This window comes from Metopolophium dirhodum, chromosome 8 (assembly GCF_019925205.1).
Source record: "Metopolophium dirhodum isolate CAU chromosome 8, ASM1992520v1, whole genome shotgun sequence".
Taxonomy (NCBI): Eukaryota; Metazoa; Arthropoda; class Insecta; order Hemiptera; family Aphididae; genus Metopolophium; species Metopolophium dirhodum.
In genome coordinates, this window is record NC_083567.1 from 11,609,779 (window position 1) to 11,635,360 (window position 25,582).

At 36.3% G+C, this 25,582-nt stretch overlaps 1 protein-coding gene across 1 annotated transcript in view; it reads left to right on the forward strand.

Annotated features, from left to right (window-relative positions):
- The first annotated feature begins 10,748 nt into the window (after positions 1-10,748).
- LOC132950656 (leucine-rich repeat-containing protein 24) overlaps positions 10,749-25,582 on the forward strand; it is a 108,795-nt gene continuing 93,961 nt past the window's right edge. Inside the window, exon 1 of the mRNA XM_061022178.1 lies at positions 10,749-13,285. Coding sequence (XP_060878161.1) covers positions 11,257-13,266 — 2,010 coding nt within the window. The 5' untranslated portion in view covers positions 10,749-11,256 and the 3' untranslated portion in view covers positions 13,267-13,285. The remainder of the gene's footprint in view (positions 13,286-25,582) is intronic.

A 25,582-nucleotide genomic window follows, 5' to 3' on the forward strand; every position in this document is an offset into this window, starting at 1 on the left:
TAATTATATTTTAGTTATTTTATGTATATTTAGTAACTATGCTATACTTTAATTAATTTGTAGTTTATTGTTCAATGTTCATTATATGAAAACATCGATGGGTAATCGTGTTTAAAACAAACTTATTTATGAGTGTACAAACTTAAACTTTTATACATTATATAACTATTTTGTTTGTATCAAAAATTCTACATGTTTTACAAATAAAAATCTTCAATTATCTATTTTTTATTTAGATACATTTGGTGATCTTTTATCTCTTACTGACAGATACGATTTCAATAAATTACCTACCTGTTATCTTTTCTAGATAATTGTTGAGTTATCATTGTAAGATATTGCATTTAACGACTAGCAGCTGTTATTCGTTACAATACAGAATACAATATAAAATACCAATTCCGAACGTGTGAGTAATGATAATAATATCTGAAAAATATTTCAAAAATAATATTTTTATATAATTTTTTGATGTATTGTTTGGAATTATTACGCGACACATTTATTAGTCATTTCCGAAATTAATGCCAAAATACAAACAGGATGTCATAGGGTTTGACCTACCAATTCTAACGGTGATTAAAATAATAATGTTATTATCTATTTATCATATTTTAATACTACCACGAATAGGATTTATTGTAATGCTTGAAAAATAAAACGTAAAACTAGCTGTATGCAAAAAATATGAAAATGAAAAAATATGTTCAAACAATGGTCGACCGACGAGTGTCGATGGAAGTTTGATAGTCCACAAATATACTGCTAAAATTGATCGTAAAAAATATTTTCGTGAACTATTGTGACGATAAAAACCGATAAAAACACATTATGGCTCTAATATGATATGTATTTATAAAAAAGATAAAATACAACTCGCATGTTTCTAATAGTGATGGCTGATAAAAAAAAAAAATGTTAGTTTTACAAGATAAAAATGGTCAGAAAATCGTTAGGTCATAAAATATAAATAGGTATCCTGATTTAGATCATAAAATGTTGGAAAAACAAAACAAAAAAACGAAACAAATTACAAAATACTGTATTTTGATTATTCGTATCACAAAACAGATTTTAATCTTTATGTGATTTATCTATTGGTAGTCTTGTAATTTTCAAAAAAAAAAAAAATTCAAATTTCAAGTTATTGAAATTCTGTTCATTGATTATTTTGTTGTAAGCTATTGAAATTACAGTGATTGTTTAGAAATAATATATAATATTATTACTATTATAAAATAATTTACCTTCCGAAACGAACAGATAATATTTAATATCAACTGTTTCCTGTTTGAAAATTTTAAAATTTTTAAATATTACAATAATATTAAATAGCGATAATTAATAATTATTACTAAATTTAAAAAAAAAAGGTTGGTAAATAATAGACCGGGGATCGAAAAGCCTTAATATCATAGGGTTTCGAGTAATATTAATGCTCTAAAGATAAAAATAAAATGGTGCATTTAATTACATTTAAAAATTGCTCAAGGGTAGTTCATGCATTTAAATATTATTAATATTCTTTGATTTTTCAGCCAGAAAACAATGTTGGTTTGACGTTTTCACGCAGCTACATTGCGGGAAAAGAAAATACCTAACGGGTAGAAAGCGACTGTTGCTGGAAAGGCGATGGTTAAAAAGAAAACCGATTCTTTATGTTTCTATTGAGAAAATGCGTCTTATGAAACTATTATAATAAAATAACAAAATATGTTTATGATTATAACTATTCCATATCATAATAAGTATTTATAATTAATTTTAAATAAATTTAGAAATTTAATTTTTTTTTTAATTCTTCGACAAGAGATTCCGAAAATATAACCGTGTGAATAAATAATAGTGAATTTAACGTAAAACTTTTAACTAGTTAAACCATTATTTTAGTAAACTCACTGCAGCTGCACCTCGCAACTAAGTACAACAGTATGTTATAATATCAACTTTAAGAGATTAAATAATATTAAATTATTATAGGTATATAATAATATTATAATACACACATTTTCCAAACCAATGGCTGGAAATAAAATATGTAATGCTCTTTTCACGCGTAATATTGTTGCAATATTGCGTCTCTATTAAAATACAATTCACGATTTATACGACGAAGACGATATTTACAGACATCGCAGATTCGCAGCAGATAAATGTTTTTCGCGTGCAACTGGTAGCCGACACCAGCCGCCGGAGCAGTCATGGTGTAATTATGTGAAGACATGACCCCCCCCCCCCCCCCCCCAGCCCGAACAACCAACAACGATGAGGATAGAATGTGGGGCCCCGGAAGTTTTTTTTCCTTATTCTAGCCAGTCTAACTAAAAATATTATATTATATTATTTTTTTGATTGCCAAAATATATTATGTACTAATGTTCAATATTGCACATGTATACCTAACGCTACTTAACTGGAATTTCATACAACATAATATTTCATAATTTCCACAACATATCATTATACTATTATCACAGATATAGAAACAATATTCGGAATATCGTTAAGTTCAAACTGAAAAAGTTGGGTTGTAATAACGATTGAATTCCATCGCATAATTTAATTGTTTGGTACATCGAAACGTCGCATTTTAGTTCGGTGCAGTTTCGTAGTTTTGTCATTTATCTACAGTTACACTTGACACGATATGTCAATACATTCCACACGACAGAGAAAAGTTTCTCCAAAGTTTATTAAAAAAAAAAAAGAAAAAAGGGAAACGTATTTCTCGTAGTTTCCTATGTGTGTTTCTACAGTTGTGTACATTATTGATATTTATAGAATCGATTGGCGTCGGTGATCTGCCGTATCTGATTTATAAGTTATCTATATTATAATATGATCTACCTGTCCGTATAATATTTTAGATAATATATCATAACCTACAGATTTCTCTGAATGCTCGTCGTGTGAAAATAATTCACATTACTATAATTTTTCCGTTTTAAACGTCCACCATAGCTGGTTCAGTCGGTAGACCGAGACTCTTTGTCGTATACTTCTGACGTACACAAATAAACGAACAAAATATAATAATATTATAAGCACTTTTATTAACAACCGGCTTCTAACTAGAGGTAATCGCGTCACACGATTACCACCACTTACCCTTTTTCTGTCTTCACGTATATATATATATATATATTGTTTTGTAAATGGAGTTTTTTCCGTCAATAAAAATAACAATAAATATTCTTTATAATATTGTATAAATTTTATTATCGGTAACATCGGCATTAAACTTAACTTAGTTACATAATATTGTACTTATTGACTATGCTTAAAATTATACTAATTGTTATTTCATTACATAATTATTATCGTCTTAATCTAATTTGGTGGAATGCATCTAATTTTAATATTTTTTATGTATTACGCATAATACAACAGAAAATTCTGGTTCTGATTTTTAACCATATAGTACTATAATAGCAGTATCTGTGTAATTTTACGTTAGTAAGTACATTACTGTCTAGAGTAGGGTGCCGAATACCACGGTATAGCAGGTATACAAGAGATCCGGAACCATAGGCCTAAATTCGGGAGGGGGTCTTAGGGCTAAAAACTCCTGATTCCCCCAAGTATTTCCTATCTTGAACTTGTAAGTATAATAAATTATGTTAATACGTGTTTATTAATATTTCTAGCTCCCTGCCCCCGCCAAATCTTTAAACAAATTTACGCCTATTTCCAGAATCATATGATTATAAAATATAGGACAATACGAAATACCAGCTATAAAAAAAAAAAAATACCCAGAGGCCGGTCCTCTAAGGAAAGTCACTATGACGAATAAATTATGGCATATCGCGCTTGTACCGAATTCGTTTGCAAAATCAAATGTTAAAACGTATTGTGTATACCAAATGTTTTTGTATTTGCTGTATACAAAAGCCTATTAAAAGTTTATTATTCGACATAAATAAACAGTTGTTGTATAGTATATACCTATAGTATTATAATACCCACGTACGATCAGTACAACACAAAATATTATATACTGTTAGAATAATGTTAGGTATACTATCCGTGTCCAACGGAGTAAAGTAATATATGAGAGATAGAGAGAGAGAGAGAGAGTGAGAGTGATAGGGTGAGAGAGGATTTATTTGAACGGTGTACCTACGCATTAAAACGGTTATCGTGTCGTAAACAAAACGGTCAAATACACGCAGCCGCCGCAGCAGTTTTAATCGGTCGCGGGCACACGCACAATGTCCCCTCCGCCGATCTCTCGACGCGTTCCGTCTACATTACAATACATCATCTCATAATAATATATAATAATAATAATAATAATATTATCCTTTGCAGCCTATCCAAGGGCGACGCCGTTGTTCTTCGGCCGATTAGTCCTCGCGTTATCGTCGACAGCCATCGAAATCGATTGTCGCATCTCCCTCCCCTTCGCTTTTCTTCAACCGTGTACTATATAATAGCTATATGGGTATAATACGTCTTATACAATGGGCACTGATGCAGTACACACGCGTCTGCAGAGTTGTGTTCCGGTCGATTCACCTTCGCCATAAATCAAAGCGTGAGTCGATGACACCGTGTCGTCGATATTAGCATTATACATTATTATTATTATTATTATTATTATGGTCAGTAAACTTACGCAGTATGGCAAATTTCAAGATCGTTCAACAGTAGCAGGGAAGATGATAATATTATTATAGCGATTGAAATTGTTTAGCACAACTCGCGATAATGTACTGCGCGCGGGACTCCTGCACGCCACACATTTTAAGAACAGACTTCTTGAAATTTTTTTTTATAATAATATTGTATAGGTATGAGTCCTAGTCGTTTAACGAGGTAATTTTAATACTATGCATGACGCAATATACACGCAAATAAAAATTCCGATCCTCAAATTCCCAAGGGATGGGAGGCGTGCGGTCCTCTTATCATCCCCTTCGCTCAAACATGCCATTGGGGTACCTAAATTGGTCCATGCGCAGTGGAATCCCAGGTTTACAGTACAAATATTATAGTGTTGCAGGTATTGTCGACGAAAATTTGTCGTGCGATTTTATTTTCACGCATACTACCTTCCACCGCCGATTTCCGGGCGCTCTGCTATTTTGGTATAGCCGCATCAGAGAAATTATCGAAAGATAAAAATGTTACGAATATTATTGCACAATAGTTAATTGCTTTTACCACGTGATTTGTCATCTAATACTTAATCACCTCAAGTGGAGATTCGATCAGACACCGAGATTGAACTTTTATTCGGTTCGTTCGGATTTCGTTTCATTAAGGTTCATTGATAAAATAGTATTTTTTTTTTATCACATCTTAAAAATTAAAAATTTATTTTTCCGGGTAACACCAACGCTGTCCCACGTGGCCGATTTTAAATGGGTACTTACATATTAATATTATAGGAACCAAAAAGTTTAAATTTGAAAATAATTAACATGACTACGTATATTTACGGTGAGACCTAATCCGGATAAATTAGGAAACCGGGAACTCAAAATATTATCGAACCATCCCGCCGGAGCACAAAAAAATAATACCCTGTTGCAATAATCGTACCCTGGTGAAACCCGATAAAATTTATAACCCAGCAGTTTAACCCCGTTACCCGAAGCCCCGGAAATATGAACCCGTTTTTGCCATCGACGGTTCTGATCGGCAAGCTATTGTTTTTACTTGTTGCCGCTTTTTTTTTTCCGCGACGTACAGAGAGCACGTCGATTCGCGTTAATATGTGTAATTAATATATTTATTCAAACGGGAATGTTTGTTTTACGGCACGAGAGTCACTCGCGTCCGCTAACGAGTATTATTTCGAGTAGGTATTTATTACAAAGCTGGCGTATAGTAGGGTACTATTATATATGTATATTATATTATAGGTAGATTATTATATTATTAGCACAATGGTCGCGGGACAGATAATAAATGCGCAGCGACGGCCGACGGACAAATGGGCCGTAAATGTCCGATAAAAACACACCACCACTCCAGCCGAAATGAGCTCAAACCGGACGTAACGCACATAGGTAGTTAGGTAAGTATAGGTAGGTATATAATTACATTCGGTTCTTCTGTCCGAATTGTTCGGACGGGATTTATCTCGGACGAAATAATAGTTCTGGTCACGTCTCGCATTGTACGTCCTTACAACTGGTGCAGCCGCGTGGTTACCAACCTACCTATCCGATAACAATATGCGCATTTACTTTTCGTGCGGGAGAATATGTTTAAGTGACCATTGACGACGGACGAACGACGTACGACTTTGGACGGATTTAACTTGTCAGGTCATCTTTTCTCATAGTCGCATACTGTCTAGCCAATAATATATAACGAATAGAAAAGAAAAAAAAAACGTGATGAATGAGTTTTGGTGGATAACTATTATCTTTAAAATAATTCAATGACAAAACGTTATGAAGAATATTTCTGATGTATTCAAATTTTCACGTTCTCTGTAAGACTTTCAGTCCATTATATTGTAGCAGTGGTGTACTGAACGATTTTTTCGTACTGTAGTTCTCGTCCAACCTTAATTTAAGTAATAATTTTTCTTGTCTTAATGGTCTCGTTTATGAATCTTGTTTGAATCATAGTATAACTTAAGCAATACTTTTTATTAAGCATCGACAATGAATACGACCCTTGCCCCTTAGTGTTTTTCGCTCACAGTGCGCGGTACAGTCCGGGGTGGTCGCGAGGTACCTAACTCGTTTTCTGCAAAACACTGTAACAACAACCAAAAGCCCGACATATATCAAAGCTAGCTAATTATATATATCTATATAAATACATTGAAATAAAGTCGCGTTTTATTATAGGTCTGGTGGTAATAAATGTTAGCGTTGAACTCGAATCGACACTGCGACATTTTAAAATGCTCCCGTTTTCGTTTAACCGAGATGCCGTTGAAATGTTTCATAATACACCTCCAATACAAGACAGCCGTATTTCGATTATTTATAACGGTTTTGCGTCACCGTTTATGTAAAAGAACAGTAAACGGTTACATTATATATTGTTTTGTGACAATGTAGGTTACTTGTTTTAGCGTTTACCGTATGTTACGGCAGTGAACGTCGTCAATGTTACCTACAAATTTATAAATGTTATAATAGTGTAGGTAGGTATATTCCCCAGGTATTGACGTCAATTAGGTTGAGTTGGAGAATGATGTTCAATATACATATTTTATGGAAGTATGTCGGCGTCAGCGACTTCTAGAACGCATAGTGTTAAGCGAATTTGGGATTTAGCTTCGTTAGTTAATAATAATATATCACGACGAAAGCATAGATAGATGAGCGAAAACCTCTTAAGGAAACTAAATACTGGCATGTATGAAAACGTAGGATCTCAGCTAGTTCCTATCCACGGTTATGTTCAGCCGAGATGTTTGTGCGACGAGCATATTTTATAATCATTTCTTAAAAGCATAATAATAATATGTATTGACTTGAAAACTATTTAAATGTAAGTTTAACAGTACCTATATATAGTAGCATGTTATTATTATATTTATTATAGTAATATAGTATGGAGTACAAGAAAAAGCTTGATGCAGAAATCAAAAATATGATACATAATAAAAGACGACAATATTTTATTTATTTTTATTTTTTGTTCATATGAATATACAGCGATACGATTCGAAAATAGTAAAGGAATTGGAAACAGTAACATACAAGACAACGGTAACAAATAATAGAGTTATGCATAAATATAAAATGCTATTGTGACGATCACTAATAAAATCTATGCTTGAAAAATATGACTCCAACGTTTTATATTACATCGCAGTAGACGAGTTGACTGAAGTTAATCACACAGCACATTTCGCATCCCTACGTTTTGCACTAGTGGTAGAAATAGGACGATGGCTGATGGTAAAAGCAAAATATTGCAACGTAACAAAGGATTCAGTTATGCCACATTTATACTAGGCTTGCGCAGTAATTGCTAAATAAAATAGTCTAAACAAAAACCAGGAATAGTGACAAAACCAATTCTATACATTGAGCATTTAATTTAAGAGCGTAAATTATTGATTTAATTGGCATGCAATCGCAAAACTACAGTAATTATCGTGGCTACATAATATGAACTACCTACCGAGATCACTTAACCAAATTTATCATTTTAAAACCTCTAAAATCAAAACGGACCGTATAAATTTAAATTGCTTTAAAGTTTAAATCTGATAGATATTTACACAATATTTGGAGCTGACTCCACTCGGATAATGGCTGTGAGTTTGTAAATTCTACGATTACCAATTTTAAGTACTATGTACGCCGCCATTAAAAGTTTTACTTTTTACTGATGAACACAATATATATTATAATAATAGGCAGTACAAATGTTATCATTAATTTACGTGTATTGACAGTTAAGCAGTTTTAAGCATAGATATTCAAATAAGAAAGATATTAAGTAAAAACAAATCAGTGTGTTATTTTAAATGTATTATCATTGGCCACAAATATTGGTAAATTACGTCAATTAACGGTAAAATATGTACATTTGATTGTTTTGTTTACAACATATTTTACCTTTATTTTGGTGAATTACGTGGCATTGGTCGGGGAAAGGCGTAATATAACAAATATCGGCTTTCCCCGTAATATAATATATAGGTATAACTTGATATTTGATTTAATCATTAAGTACATAATAGACAATAATTTCGATGAAATAGAACACGAATTGGGTGCATTTAAAAATCGGCCGTAATTATTAATATTATTTGTTTTGAAATGTGGTGTGTAGGTACAATGAATTTTTGTTCAGTAGTTAAAATACGCAAACCAAAATATTATTTTAGTGAGTATTTACTATTACTAAAAAGTCAATAATTCAATACAATTTGTTTAATATTGATTTATGTTAATCACAATAACATCAATTTTATTTTTCTGAAAATGCGACTAAAAAAATACAGCTAACAAAAAAAAAATTGTATTGCGTGGTGGTGTCATTGGACCATTATCTACCACAAATCGAAGGTAATAATAGAAAAATAAATTTACAGATCTCTGTGAGGAGTACAATATTAATGGTAATTAGGCTATTCCGAATTCACTACTCATATATACATAATATTATTCTATAGAACATTTTTTAAATCGTGCTAAGTGTTGCCAGTGAGCGGCTTCTTATTCAATTTCTCACGTCCTGTATTCTCTTAACACATAAGCTTATTGTACATTACTTGTAGTATAGATTGTTTATTTCAAATAAAAAATCAAAAAAATCGAACATTTTATCAGAAAATTGAAATGGATTGACTATAACAAAATTTCAATATTTTGCCTTTTTCTATTTCTTTCTATTCGAACTATTACTATTTTATAGTATCTATTTAAATTATAAATATAGAGAAAAACGATTTATCTAAATTTTCAAATTTATAATTATTGATGTTGTGTCCTATAAATGCAAAATACCTATAATACCTAAAGTGAATAATATATAGTAAAATTTAGTTCAAATCATGTATAGAAGTTGTAGTATTGTTATAGTATTTGTTGTTGAATCGCAAACCATAATATTATAATATAACTATTATGATCTTAACCTAACCTAAGCGTAATCCAAATAAATGGCATTATTTAGATTATAAATTTTTTTACATTTGAGGTATGCCATATATGTCTAACTGTACATTGTAGGTACCTAACTATTTATTGAAGAGGACGCGCACAATTTCCACAATTTTAGATTGATTCATTAAAAATAGTTCTACTCTTAAGCTGGTACGGTCCACCACCAGAGAATAAGTGAAATCAAATTATATTCCATAAAATGAATGAGAAAAAATAGTATTCGATTCCGGTATATATCAATAGAACGCCTACACCGAAAAATCGGTTCGCGAGAAACTCATTATTTTTGGTATGAAAAGAAACCGGAAACCAATTTAATATAATATATTTTTACGTATTCTATACGTCATCTTTGTTTTTATGAAAATATTCTATTTCAGAGTTCAAACTATTTAAAAATAAGGTGATGAGGTTTTTTAACTCGAGTGATGATAGATGGATCAACCAACAAACATAGACAGGAGGCCTAGGAGCATATAAGGGAAATATTAAATATTAAAAATCAATTCTACATAAAAAGTGCACCAAATGTTATTCAAAATATTGAGAGTCCACATTAGTTTAAGAATCACACTGCAATCTATAATATATTATTATACATGACGAATCTGTAGATATTTAAATATTATAACAATTATTACGATTCCATCAGATTCGCACCGGGTATATTATAATCTATATTCCATACAGATTTAAGTATATTATAATAATAATACATAATAAACCGTAAAAAACTATTTGGCTGACGTAAACCGAGAACACGTCTTGTAAACGAACTATTCGAGACGATTTGATATTATTTTTTATCATAATATATTATCACGGTATACCTATGATAATAATAATACATACATGTCCATTATAATGGATGTGTGGAAAATGGGACGGCGGGATTCACGGTGATAGCTCTAGAATTCGGGGTGATGAGCAGGAGCAGCAGCATCACCAGCACCCTTGCACCCTCAGCACACCCCTCTGATCCGCGCCGATCCACTCGCGACCGTGACGAATCGCCGGGTGGTGGTAACCGCGACCGTGGTTGGACGTCCGGCCGCCCGATGGCGCTGCTCGGCGCGTATTTCGCCCGGTATCGCCGCCGCCGCCGGTGCTCCGCCGCGACCGACAGACGTATTTTTCCCCCGTGCGCCAGTCGACCGTCGGACATCGTTTGGATTACGTGTGGCCGTGTGCGATTGTCGTTTCGTCGTCGTCGTCGTCTCGCGTAGCGTTTGTCTCGCTTAATAGAGTGGATATATTTTTATTTTATTTTTTCGGATATCCCGACAGAGATTTCGTTCGTCATCCCCCACGGCGTTCTAACGGTGTTATTGTTTTTTTTTTTTTTGTTTTAGTTTTTAAACCGTGTACGGAATATAGTGATCGACGTCCGGCGGTGCGTGAGTACAATTATAATAATAAAATTAACGTTATTCGAACAGAGGTGTGCCGCACGTCATACACCGTCATCGTTTTGAAAACTTCAACTTACCGACCGTCGCGGTAAATCATTTCGTCACACTTTCGCGCGCGTTTCGATGCGCGTGGCGGTGGCGATCGGTCGCGCGGGCGTCACTCGTGTGGCCGGCGTCGTGACGACGTCGGCGCCGTCACCGCCGTCGTCCAGCGGCCACGCTCGGGCGACGGGCCACGTCGCGTGATGGCCCGCTGGTGGCAGCTGTGGCTGGCGGCCGCGGTGCTGGCGGCCGCCGGCGTAACCGCCGTCCGGGCCGACGCTTGCCCGGACGCGTGCCAGTGCAAGTGGAAGGGCGGCAAGCAGAGCGTCGAGTGCCGCGACAAGTCGCTGATCACGGTGCCGACGGGCATCGATGCGGCCACGCAGGTGCTGGACGTGTCCGGTAATAACCTGCAGATACTTCCGGGAAGTGCGTTCGCCCGGGTCGGCCTGCTCAACCTGCAGCGTGTGTACATGTCCCGGTGTCGGATCGGGCAGATCGACGGACGGGCGCTCCGGGGGCTGACCAACGCGGTGGAGATCGACCTGTCCCGGAACATGCTGACCGCGGTGCCCACGGCCACGTTGGCTGACGTGCCGCTGCTCCGGGACCTGTCGCTGGCCGGAAACCCCATACAGCGCGTAGGGCCGGAAGCGTTCCGGCAGTGCACCGGCCTCGTCCGGTTGGACCTGTCCGGGTGTGAGCTGCACGAGATCGCGGCCAGCGCGTTCGTAGGCATCGACAGACTGGAGACGCTCAAGTTGAACAACAACCGGCTGACCGAGCTGATGGCCGGCACGGTGGCCACGCTGCACAAGGTGCATGGCGTCGAGCTGCATGAGAACCCGTGGCATTGCGACTGCCGCATGCGGCCAGTCAAGGTGTGGCTCACCGACAACAACGTGCCGACGGCTGTCGATCCGGCGTGCGCAAGCGGCCCGGGCCGCGTGGCCAACCGTACGTTTTCCGCACTGGCCGCCGATGACTTTGCGTGCCAACCCGACATCCTGCGGCAGGATGACCAAACCGTGCAGGCGGCCACCGGCGACAACGCGTCCGTCTCGTGCCGCGTCCACTCGTCGCCGGCCGCCAAAGTTTCGTGGTACTGGAACGGTCGGCCACTGGCCAACAACACGGCGTTCGGCCCGTTCCAGAGGGTGTTCATGACCGACGACCGGACGGCTACCGGTGGTGGCACCGGGCACAGTTCACTGCTGCTCACTAACGTTCAGCCGTCCGACTCGGGACAGTTCCTGTGCGTGGCCGAAAACCGGGCCGGTCGGGCTGAGGCCAACTTCACGCTGGTCGTCACCCGGCTCGGTGGGCTCGCATTCCTGGCCAACGGTCAGGTGGCCGGCCTCAGCGTGTTCCTGGTGTTCCTAATCGTCACCATACTGTTGGTCATCGTTTACCTACTGGTGCGGATCAAGCGGCTGCCACCCTCGTCCACCCGGTCCGACGGCAAGCCGCAGCATCTGGTCACCACTGCTGCGTCGGCGACCAGCAATGGTACGGCCGCCGTGGTTGTGCAGGTCAAGCAGCCCGCGTCCGGTCAGGCCACCTCCCCAGCCACCACCACGGTCGTTTCGTCGGTGGCGGCGGCGGTCGGCGGTCCGTACGGTGGACTCAGCGGCGGGTTCGACCAAGTGACGGCCGCGGAGCCCGTGGTCGGCGGGGTCAGAAGACCCGCGAAGCTCACTGAACTATCGTTCGCCACCGACCACTACGATACCGGTGGTTTTGGCCACGGCGGCGTGCTGGACGCCGGCCGGACCGTGCTATACCGGAGCCAGCCGTCCAATCCGGACCTGATAGTGGACGCGCCCGAACAGCATTCACCTCAGTCTCAGCTGCCTGGCGCCGTACACTCTCAGCTCCATCAGCAGGCTAGGAGGTCAGCGAGCGGCGAGTACAGGAGGACGGCTGACGATTCGCTCTACTCGCCTGGTTTTTGGACGCCGTCTGACGCGGCGGCCAACGACCGGACGCCGATCATCGAGAAGTCGCCGCCGCTGCCCGCGCAGTCGGTGGCGGTCGTCTGCAGCGCCAGAGAAACGGTGATGGTGGCCGCGGCGCCGGACCCGAAGGCGGCCAGTCTCAGGGTGTGGAAACACGGGGTGCAAGTGATGCCGCCGCTGAGCGCGCTCAAGCGGGCCCTGAACAAGGGGTCGCCGGACGAAGGATACCAGGAAGGATGCGGAACCGACGTTTGATCTCGACCGACGCTCTTAAGTAAAATATATACAATACACGTTTTTACGATATATAAGTTTTTTTTTTTCGTTTTTTATTTTGATCTGTTAATTTCTTTAATTTCTTTTGGTTTTCATTTTTTTCGCGTACGATTTTAATTTTTTTGTCATTTTTCGTTTAGCCGTGTAGACTCACCGCCGTAGTAAATATTATTAATTGAACACACCGTATAAGACGCATTTAGTTAGTATTATTGTAACGACACTTAAACTTCTCTGACGGAAGTCCGATTCAAATATTATACGGATGGTTCGTATAGTGCGTGATGGTCGCAATACTCCCAACTATAGTGTTACTACCTATATTATACTTAAAGAAATACCACAACTACTAAGCACTATAACAGACTCACATAACCATCCCCTGCCCTATCAAAACCATAATTTGTTTAGTCTCTCTTACAGTAAATATCAGATTGTGACATATTATTATAAGTTTCTTTTACTCATATCTATAATACTTCAATGATACGAAAAAGTAACTATAAATGAAAATGAATATTATTATAATCAAACATAACTATAACTTATACGCATATAGTAAGACAAAAAATCAAAACTTGTCTAACTTTATTAATGTGTAATATTAATAGTATACTAATTCAAATAAAAATCAACTATACTTGCAATCTCAGAATAAAAAAAAATCCAACTTATAAATCAATAATAAGTAATAATTTGAATATTATTCTCGTCGATTGTGGGAATATTATTTTTCGGTAGGTTTGGGAATTATGATTATTTTAGGGAACAAGTACTCCACAAACCTCCCCCTACGTGCTACTCAAACTACTTTTACTACTCCAATGACGACCCTCACTTCTAACACACTTCGTCCGCCATAGTTTTCGCGCCACGTCCCTCTCTCCGGGTGGTAATCTTGCGCGGGTCGCGATCGAATTTACGACCGTCAAGCACTTTGTATTATGAAATTATACCATAGCGGTACCTCTGGTTTTACGACTCGCGCGTGTGTCGAGACCGCTTCTCGTCCGACATACATTCTGTCCGTGCCTAAAATATAACAACATATGATTTGCACCCGACATCGAAACGAGACCATAATATTATTATGTTACAGAAAGGCCAAATGTATTTTTGGTACAATCACTGTACCCGGCAAATGTGTGTTTGAATATTGCCGTGTTTGGATTTCACGGTGTTTTCGTTGGATTTCGTCGACAAAGTTTTAAGAACGATCAAAACGCAAAACTTCGAGACGTGTCGTTTTTCAAATAATGTTACGTGCACACTTTTAGTCCATAGGTAGCGGGTTGATAAAATTATTTTGCAATAACGCATACTTACGTAACTTTTCTAATATTGAGCTTGTAATAGTGCAGGTATTTTATATACCTGATCAATAATATTCACCGATGAAATCGTATTTTACTTAAATTGAATGATTCATCACTTTTTTTTCCTGCTCAATGTTTTTTTGAAATTTACCTGCAGACACTTGTACCCACAGATATTCTGATCCGCGTATTAGTCTACAGTTGAGTTTGGCCAACGCAGTATAATCGGGAATTATTATCATTGTATGAAATCGCTTTTTCACGTACCTACTCTCGACTTTAAATCGCTATAGCATAACCGATCGCATAACATACATATAGAATAGCCGCTATTCATCCGTTCGTGTAAAATCGTGTTGATCGGTTTTCAAATAGAAAAAATAAATCCGAGACCGTCCGCTGCAGTAATGTTTCCGATAATCATAAATATGTATTATATTATTATTGTATTCGTCTAAAAATTTAAAGAAAAAAAAATATCAACTCTTAACGATAGTGTATTATCGTATAATAGTTTAATATGCGCTTTTAACTCAAAGTTTTTTGTTTCTATTTTTTTATTACATATTTTGGTTGTACCCTACAAATACTTACGGTTTTGAAAATCTTATATTATTTTTTCATGACAAAAAGATTAAAACATAATAATATAATATTCCTACCTAATAATTTTTATCAAAACTTTTGGCGGACGCAAATACCTGCGGCGCGGGTAATACTCCTAAATCAATATGCGAAAAACTTGCCCGACCCGTCACTATATGCAATCATATACCTATAATAATACCGACCTAGTCCTTCCTCGTGCCCAGTGTTATACTACACAGTTCCTATATATAGTATTATGCTCACGCATATTTGATTTTTGAACGGACCCGTAAATTCCCGCCCGAAATTCCGCTCACGGGTTTCGGGGCGATTCGTCTGACCTATAGAGTGCATATTAATAATTTTTTTAACGCGATTTCACGACGAAATGTAAACCAACGAAAAACCTACCGAGAATGGAAACGATTGTTATGGACTAGAATATCCACGTCGGACCACACCGGGCCAGACAGCTCTCTTTTTTTTTTAGAAAATCGCAATCAAAACTAAAATTGTCGCGAAAACCGCGCAAAAGTCGTCGAACCGATCGAAATACAGCCGATGTATAATACCTTATCGTTGTAATATCATATTACTATAGGTATTACAAAAAGGCTGTTTGCTTAGAATTTTATTAGCAATTGTGCCGACGCTTGTGTACTCACGTGCGTGCGTATCCGCGGAGTATGAATTACGTTTTCGCGAACGTTTGAGTTCATTATTATATATTTTTTATTTTTTCCTCGTCGGTATCTCTCTCTCTCCCTCTCTCGCACGCGGCGGTTACTTTATCGTGCTCACTTCTCCTCGACGGCAGCTCGCTGTATCAAAGACTCGAATCTACTTTTTTTTTTTTTTTACTACCTAGGTATACTTTTCCTTTTTCATAATTTCTTTACACGGGTTTTTTTTAAACTTTTTTTTTTTCCTTTGCACTCCGAATACGATGCGGGCAACGGTCCAACGAAATCCTCTCACCCCGCCCGGTACACACGCGAACTCTCGATACACCGGCGCGCGCGCGTTGTAATCAATTTTTGTGTACGACTTCCGAGAGATATAGAGATATATAGAGACACACCGTCCCTATCCGAAGGATATATACGACAGAAGAAAAACGCCCTCGAAACCGCGAGCGTTGTTTTCCGACACCAATCATAATATATACGTATCGTACAACATATATACGGACACGCGTATATCGTTCTGTTTTTTTTATTTTTACTTTTATTCGAGTGAGGGTATCTTTCTATATATATATATATATATACATAGTTCTACCGGAGTACAAAAACACACACACACACACAGTTTTCCCGAGTACTTAACGTCTTCTTTTGTTATCGCGACGTACATTTCGAATGTCTCCCCTTCCCCGACCCCGCCTTATCATATACCTGTAGTATTATATATTATACGTTGGGCGCCTACCTGTCTACGCACACGCAGCAGAACATCACATGGATGTTGTGTGGGCACTACGGGCGCGTCCCTTTGTCGTGGCCTGCAAAGAAAATGAAAATGAAAAAAAATAAAAAAACCAACTAAAGAAAGAAACCGGGAATAAAATCCCGCTCATCTTTTCACTAGCCCAAACGGTTTTTTTTTTCACTTTTATTTATTATTATTATTATTATTTTGAAGGTTTTTTTTTTTCTTCGGTGTTTCGCAAACGCAATGCCGTCGCCGCGCGCAAAACGTTTTTAAATTATATAGCCGTCCCCGTGTGCCGTATATTGCCCTCAGGGCTTATTTTTTTTTATTTCTCCGGGGGTTTTTTTTTCTAGCCGCCGTATACCTATAATACGAGTGCACGCGACGGCATATAGGTACCGTAATAATATTATAATATGCGCGGCGGCGGCGGCGGCGACCGACCGCCACCACCCTGTAAATCAGTATTTGTGTGTCGTCGTGTGTATGATATTACCATAATACGTTTATAATAATAACGTGTACCTATATGCATTGTGTGTGTGTGTGTGTGTGTGTGTGTGTGTGTGTGTGTGTGTGTGTGTGTGTGTGCGTGTGTGTGCGTGTGTGTCGAGTGATACACGTCCGCCAAAACGCTATACATTTAATAATAATATTATCACAGTGCACGTTTCGCCCCTCGATAGCGCCAGTAGGTTCTTAGGAAGTATTCTCTTCGCAGACCTATTGTAGACTTATTATACGTGTATAGGTCGATGATTCACTCAGAGTAAAACCATTTATATGCGACTTGGGTCCACGTGAGATCGCGCGCGCCGCAGACGATTTAACATACGAACCGACAGACCGACGACTTTAGGGGAACTACCTATAATAATACTACCACAACTGTTGTATAAATCTCGAGCATGAACATTTTTATTATTATTATTATTATTTTTTATTACATAGTATAATTTTATATATTTACTCGTTTTTAATTAATTTTTTTATTTGAACCAACGGTGCGCGAACCACCGGACCGGTCGCAAAGTTTCCGCCATTGGAGATGGGACTGAACTCGAAGTTGTCGAAGTGTCCCCTCGTAAGCCCTAAATGTTCTCGACGGGCGTGTACGCCTCGTATCCATCTTATAGCATAGGTTTAATAATATATTATATAACCGAATACCGACATGTTATCAAATTATGATGCATTCTTGCTAGATATATAGGTATTATTATACTTGTTCGTATGATTATAATATTATAATACCCGGTACAACATGTACGGCATACGTGTTTATAACATAATAATACATCCTAAATGATAATAATAATAGGTAGTACTTCCGTGTACACACGATTTGGAGGGTTTCCATTGCCACTACCGCGTGACCCAGTGGCGCATTAAAACTTTGACGAAGCTTTGCGGCCGTTCAACGCCCCGTTTTTTTTTTATTATTATTATTTTTTTTTTTTTAGTGATATTTACTGCGACGAATTTTAATTTATCGTATATTGGCACACACAGTTCCTGTCGTATATATAAATATAAATATATATATACATATTTATATTATATATATTATAATAGTTATATGGTATTATATAGATTGATAGTCGAACGATAATAATATTATATACATTTTATTGTTTGCATGTATCCCACCTATACCCTTATGACTAATATTTAATATTATATGATGTGTGTTGTTTTGTACGTTGTTTAACCGTACGCAAAACACAGTTTATACGGTTTTGTTTTTGTTTTGTTTTGTTTTTTTTCGTTTGTAAAATTCTTCTAGCTTATGATATATATATATTATATATATTATAGAAAAAAAATCGACCGATTATTATAATATCAAAATGCACTTGCCAAAGACGTCGTGTTTTATTTTTGTATTAAATGATAATATTTTACCGTGTTTTAAGTTAAATATATAAAAAAATATATTACTATGTGTATTATGTACAGAATTTTTTTTTAAAAATTATATATTGTGTAAGATTTGTTTGGATATAACTCTAAATGATAAATAATAACTATGATAATGATAATATATAATAAAATTATAATACTGGTTGAAAGAATATAAAATAATAAAATGTATAATTAATTGTATACCAATTTATATTTAAATGGAATATTGTGATATTGTATTATTAAAAAAATATATATTATATTATTATTATATATATAATATATATGAATATGACTTATTATATATTTTACTGTCGATTTGGTTGAATATAACTCATTGCTGATATTAATGTTATGTATTTTGTGATATCCTACTTTATTATTTTTTCTTTAATTTTTGGCACCATTAAAATAATAGCTATTTTGTGCTGTCTTGAGTCATCCTAGCGCCGGCATACTAAAATCGTATTGATTACGATGGAATAACTGAAACGGAATAATTATTATGCTAACAATAATTATATACACGTCATCACTATTGACTACTGCTGTCGATGACGCGAAATCGATACCTAATAATGTTATCGTCTTCTAATAATATACTTCACTGCATCTGCGAAAATAGAGTTGGGGCTCGGGGCATTTGTTCCCTCCAAAATCTCTGTCAAGTACCCCTCCGTTCAAGACGTCATCGTCGAGTTGATATGACGATCAAAGGTGCTTTGCTTTCATCGTGTTTATCTGCATTTTTTTGAAAACAAAGCCGACAGTGATATTACGAAAATATAAAAACTAATTAAAAATTTTACTTTCGTGAAATCGTATTTCTGAAAAATAGTTAAACACGGAAAACTCTATAAACACGCAGAGCACAGAGTCTAAGGTAAACAATAACAATATGGCGGTTTGTTGTATTTTCCATAGAAAACCGTGGTACCTAGTGAACATAAATAATACGTTTTAATAATAACTTTCGTTCGAATGAATATTATAGTGCGGAGGTGGTGGTCACGCGTCTTTTTTCTTTTTATTTTTGGTAAATATATTGGCGACTTGAGCCCCCCCCCCCCCCACGTAACAACTCGGCTATTTGTGCCTGTAATCCGCACCACCGCATCTACCTATTATATTTATTATTATTATTATTATTCCCTGTTGTACACGTCACCGAATGAGTGTGTTTGTTTGTGCGGGTATTTGCGTCCATTGTTCAAACACTGCAGCGGGCCCTATGCACTTGGCCGCTCGTTAATGTTTCTGGTAAACAGGGAAACAGCTATCGGACGCACGGAAAATCAGTTTTCCCGGCAAAACAATAATATTGCCCCGTTACAGCATTCTTTTATTTGTCAAACGCATTTTCGCGAATCCCGACGGACCAATAATAATAATAATGATAATAATATGTTCTGCTCGTACACTCGCGCCCGTGACAGTAACTCGCTAAGTGCCTCAAATGATCATTGTAACCACGCGCATGCGCACATTGTGTGTGTGTGTGTGTATGTGTGTATGTGCGTGCGTGTCCTGGCAATACATTATTAGCAGCATCGGAGGAGACGCAAATCGTCGTCAAACGAACGTCGTCGTGCGCCAGTGTGTCGGAAACCGCAAACCACGACCGCAAACTCAAACATAATAATAGGAATAATAATAATAATGATAATAACAATAACAATAGCACGTGCGAATAAAACGTAAATATTTTATGTTTTTTTTTTCGTTTCGATATTAAAAAAAAAAGTATATATAATATACCATTTAATAACGTTTTCGAAGAGATGGCTCACCGCAACCGTCACATCTTTATTAATAATAATAATAATAATAATAATAATATGACCGTCGTAACGAATATTATTGTCGAATTGGTTTTACGACGACGCGCGAAGGGTCGTGACGAAGAGAGAGTCAGAGACATATTTTAGGGGGGGGGAGGGCGATGGGAAGCTGTATTTAGGTTTTTAATTGTATGAACAATCAAAGGTGGGCAAGTGAATGAAAATAATTAACTGTGGCAAGTTGAGTTAATTCAATTAAATGGCTTTCAGATAAAAGTTAAATTTAACAAAAAAAATGTAAAGCTAAGATAGAAAATAAAATTAACTGCACTCACGTAAAAAAAAAAAGATTTATTTTCAAGTTACAATATTTTTCAGTCGTAATAGCTGCCCTATTATTTTAATTCACACAAACATTTAGCAAGACGTTTATCACTGTGTAAAAAATTAGATTATTATAATATATAATTAAAAAATAAATTACTAACATCGTAAAACAGTCAACGAATCAGTAGTGTCTAGCTGGTTCCAGATGACAAGAAAATAAAATTAACTTAACTTATCTGCAAAATTATAATTAACTATAAAAAGTTAGGTTATAACAATAGACATTTTAACTGAATACGTAAATAAGTTTAAAAAAAAAATAATTAAATAGTTAAGTAAAAAAGTTAAAAAAAATTAACAAGCTAATGATCGACCACCTTTAAATATAATAAAAATGTGATTTTAATGTTATTAAATTTAGGATTATAATGTCATCAAATAATATTTATCTTATAGATAAAAACGGTATTGTATGGTTTGTTATAGTCTTGTAAACATATTTTTATTCAATTCATATACCTATTATTATATTATTTTATAGGTTATGGCTACACTGTTAAATAATTGTAAATCAATCAATAATATCAAGAAAGTATGATTAAATTAATTTAATTTTTTATCATATTATTATTATATAAATAATAATATAATTTCGGATTTTAATTTCTTTTAGTTCAAACATTCCGAAAAATCTTCAGTTGTAATTGTCTTCAGGCAAGTGGTAGTGAAACGAAATTCAGTCCTCAACCGCCCTCTAGAAGAATGACTAAATTCGTCCCCGGAGGCGGGACGCTTTTTGATTGTATATACGGCTTATTTTTAAAATTAATCCAAACAGGACCTGTAGTTACTTTTAACTCAAGTTTCTCTCGTGATGGGCCTAGTATGTAGCCCCCCCCCCTCCCACCAACAGTTTATTTTGAACTCTGGTATTTTCTAGGACTCCTAGGTCACTATTAAACCCTAGTTACGCACGTGTTCGTCACGCGCTCGTAATCGAATCAACAATAAAACTGTGAAGCGATCGCAGACGACACGATAATGGCACGCGTCGCTCGCCATCGTGCAGGTATTATGAATTATTATTATTTATTCGTATCATATCAAATAATATTATTATTATCAGGAGTGAGACGTGTGAGTATCGGACCGTTCGATCCAGTTTTATAAATTTTTATGTCAGAAGAACACACTGTATTCCAGTACTCGTACTATAATATGTAATATCCAGTAAAGGTACTTTATATTATTTATATTTTCACCCCTTCTGTTTATTCCGCGCCCGAGCCTTCCAGCGTTCGCGTCCATATTTAATATCCTGCACATAGTTTAATATTATTATACGACCGGCTTTGACGAACAAAGATCTATTATATTATAGGCGCCGACAACAGTGTTATACATTTTTATATTTTTCGAGATGACGAGCAGGACGGTACTACGTACGCCAAATCAGTTATTTTTGTTTACGACAAACGCGCTGAAATCCCATGGACCATAAAATCCAAACGTGATATAATGCGTCTTAATTAAAAACAAGACGACGTATAAGTATCGGTTGTAGTTATTGTCGTAATAAATCGGCAGACCGAAGACGCTATACGATTAACTTCGGCGATGTAAGAGCAGCACCGCGGTACTTATCATAATAATAATATATTATGCAAGTATAATAATAATTTGGCGACCCAACTTTGAAATCATCACAGGCCGGTCCCGACATAATAATATCATATAATATTCCCAATATTATACCCTTCGCCGTCGCGGGTCGTGTTATTTCACGCCGCTTACTATTATCCGAGATGTACTTGCCGGAAAAAATGTTTATTAAACAAAAAAAAAAAAAAAAACAAATTAAAACTCCGTGGTTTGTTCGAAAAGTATTCGGCGCGGGAACACTTAATATTCTCTGCGAAAAGAAAATCAATATTTTTTAATATAAAAAGCATACAGCCAAAAACGACGAGCGGGTCGACCGAGAATTTCGAAGAGCTGAAAAAAGCCACCACCCCCCGCTGCCCCACAACGTTCCGAGTTTCAAACACTTTTTAAGTAATTTTGCTTACATTATTTAATAGTAAAAACAACTTTGAGCGATAATAATAAAAAAACAAACAAAATCATGCTTTAAAAACGATTTCGCACTCCATTTAAGGCCGTTGTCATAACAAATACCTACTTTCTATAGGTACATAAATTATGCCAGGCGCGGATCTAGAAATCTGAAATGAGGAAACAGGAGGGTGGGGGGGGGGGCTAATTATTTTTAAGAAAAAAAGCAACTATAATATTACAACATAATTGATTGTAGATTAAAAAATGAAATAGTATTTATATTTTAAATTTGTGGTCTTAAAGTCGCATGAACTATTTGTTTTGTAAATAAATAAATAACAATGTACCTTTACTATTTCCAAAAAAGGGGAGGGGGCTAAAGCTCATAACCTCCGCTTCCCTGGATCCACGCTTGAATTACATTATATATTTTACTAGTATATCAAATGGTTTTATGTTTAAATAATTTAATAAATTATTATTATTCGGATATAGATCAGATCCAAGTGCAGCTCAGATTTATCACTTATACCGAGGTGAGAATTCAATACAATATAACATTATTGATCCGGAAACGAAAATATTCCGTCTACAGACGACGCGCACTTTAACTTTTGGGCCAAAAGTTTTTGCACATAGTCGTATCTCCGTCTCGGAGTTGATCGTAATAATAATAATAATATAACACTATAATATAATATCATGGTGTCGCAAATTTTATTGTGACCGACACGTCGTGTCTGAGAGGGTAAGACAAACAAATTCAGAAATGGTAATATAATATTATTACAATATATAATATTAAATTTCATAGACCTCATACGCGTAGTATAAATGTATAATACTACAATAATAATATTATATTATATCCGTATTACTCTCTGCCAGGCGCTTTCAATCGCGAGTTTTTTTTTCGAATTCTCAGATTGATTTGCAGCTTTTATCCATTCGTTGCTGTCGTTAGAGTCTTTGATCTTTCATTAATTGCTTTATTTATTCCTTCCTGCTGTAGGTCATCCTATGCGCTGTTTTTCCCTTTAACGACCTCCCCATCTATAATTAATTTCAGCAAGCTCTCGTGTCTGATATATGCGACCAAACCACTCGGTTTGGCTTCTAATCAGCAAGCTTTTTCATGGTGTCCTTCTTTTCCGATATTTTATTTAGTAACTAGTTTTTCATTAGTACTACTTCTCTCGAGGTTTATTTAACGCCTTTCTGAAACACCATCGCAAGTTTTGAACGCATCCAACATGTATTGTTCTCCTTCTATTGAAATCATCCAGCTGGTATCACTTACATATTATTACGTGTATTCAACAGTTTGCTGAAACATTTTATTATGTTTTCAATAAATTCATCATCAAGCGTAAACTAATATTATTCTTTGACCGTGAGTAGTGCATTTTTTGTTAAAAACTTTATTTGTTGCGTCCAGTAGCCTTTACAGTTTAGGATGTAGAGCAGGGATGGAATATCCATGGCCGGAGGTGGCACGCTAAAAAATGTCGAGGGCATATTTTATGTATATAGTATTATATATTTTTTTTTTTTTTTATAGTTGAACTCAAGCCCGGCGACTAAGGCCTTTAGCTGTTGTAGGGGTTATGAACTGTGGTAGTGGTAAGGTTGGTATGGTAGGTTGTTTTTTTTTTACGATTGTTATGCTTACGGTCGATGGCAAACACGTGTATGCGTGGCAAGGTTTTTAACTACTATGAAACCGGGTGGTCACCCATCTGGGAGCTAGTAGCTGTGGCCGTTACTTACTCCCAGTCGCATTCCGCGATTAGTAGCAGCCAACGCGCCACGCCAAAACACTATTTTTATTTTATATTATGTGATAAATCCATTCGGTTCGTTCTTCTAATCTGCCAGCTTTTCTATAGTGCTCTTCTTTCCGATATTTTATTAAGTTGGTATCATTCTCTCGGCCCAGATTTTTTTAACGCCCTTCGCATCATCATACGTTTCAGACGCATCTAACATATTTTGTTCTTCTTCTATTGATATCGTCCAGATTTCAGTGTCACGCTTGGATTGGTGAAATAAAATGTCGGCGGGCCACTTAAAATAGGGTCATATGTTTGACTATCATTTAAGTAGAAAATATAATTTAATCGAATTATTAAACAGTACGGTATAGCTGAAACAGTCAAACGTAAGAAATCCTACATCTCACTGTGCCGGTACCTTACCTATCCGAAACTGGGTATCACATAATATAGCAATATGCTCAAAACAATCAATTCATCCTAAAGTGTAAGTTAATATTATATTCTTTGACGTGTATAATAGACGTATTATAGTGGCATTTTGTTGTTAAAATCATGTTAAGCTTGGAAAATTAGTTGTATTATATTATCTTTCTTATCTCTCCCGTAGTTACAAATTATTATTATTAAACTACCATCCAAATATGTGAGATTATCTACGTCTCTATTGGTCGTCATAAATTTGTTTGTACTCTTACGCTTTTATACGCTTTACTCGTCCACAAAAAAAATTATTTTTGTTTTTTGTACACGCATTTTTTCGTGTTTAATATTCTTTTTCCAATTTCCTATTCAATACTTTTAATAATTTTTCTAGATATTGTTCATTGTCTGCAATATTATTGCAATATCTTCCAAAAAAAAACGTAGCAATATAATATATATTATATGCAATTGTTTGACCATTCACATATTATTTTGCTTCTAGGTCGGTTTCTCCTATTATAATATTTATATCTCGACGGATATCATACTCGTCAGTGGCCATGAATATTATAGCCACATTCATCCCCTTGAAAATAAGAAAACAAATAAAACGCTTAAATTACAATATAATATTATGCTTATGATGTGTACAGTATACACGTATAATAATACCTACACTATATGT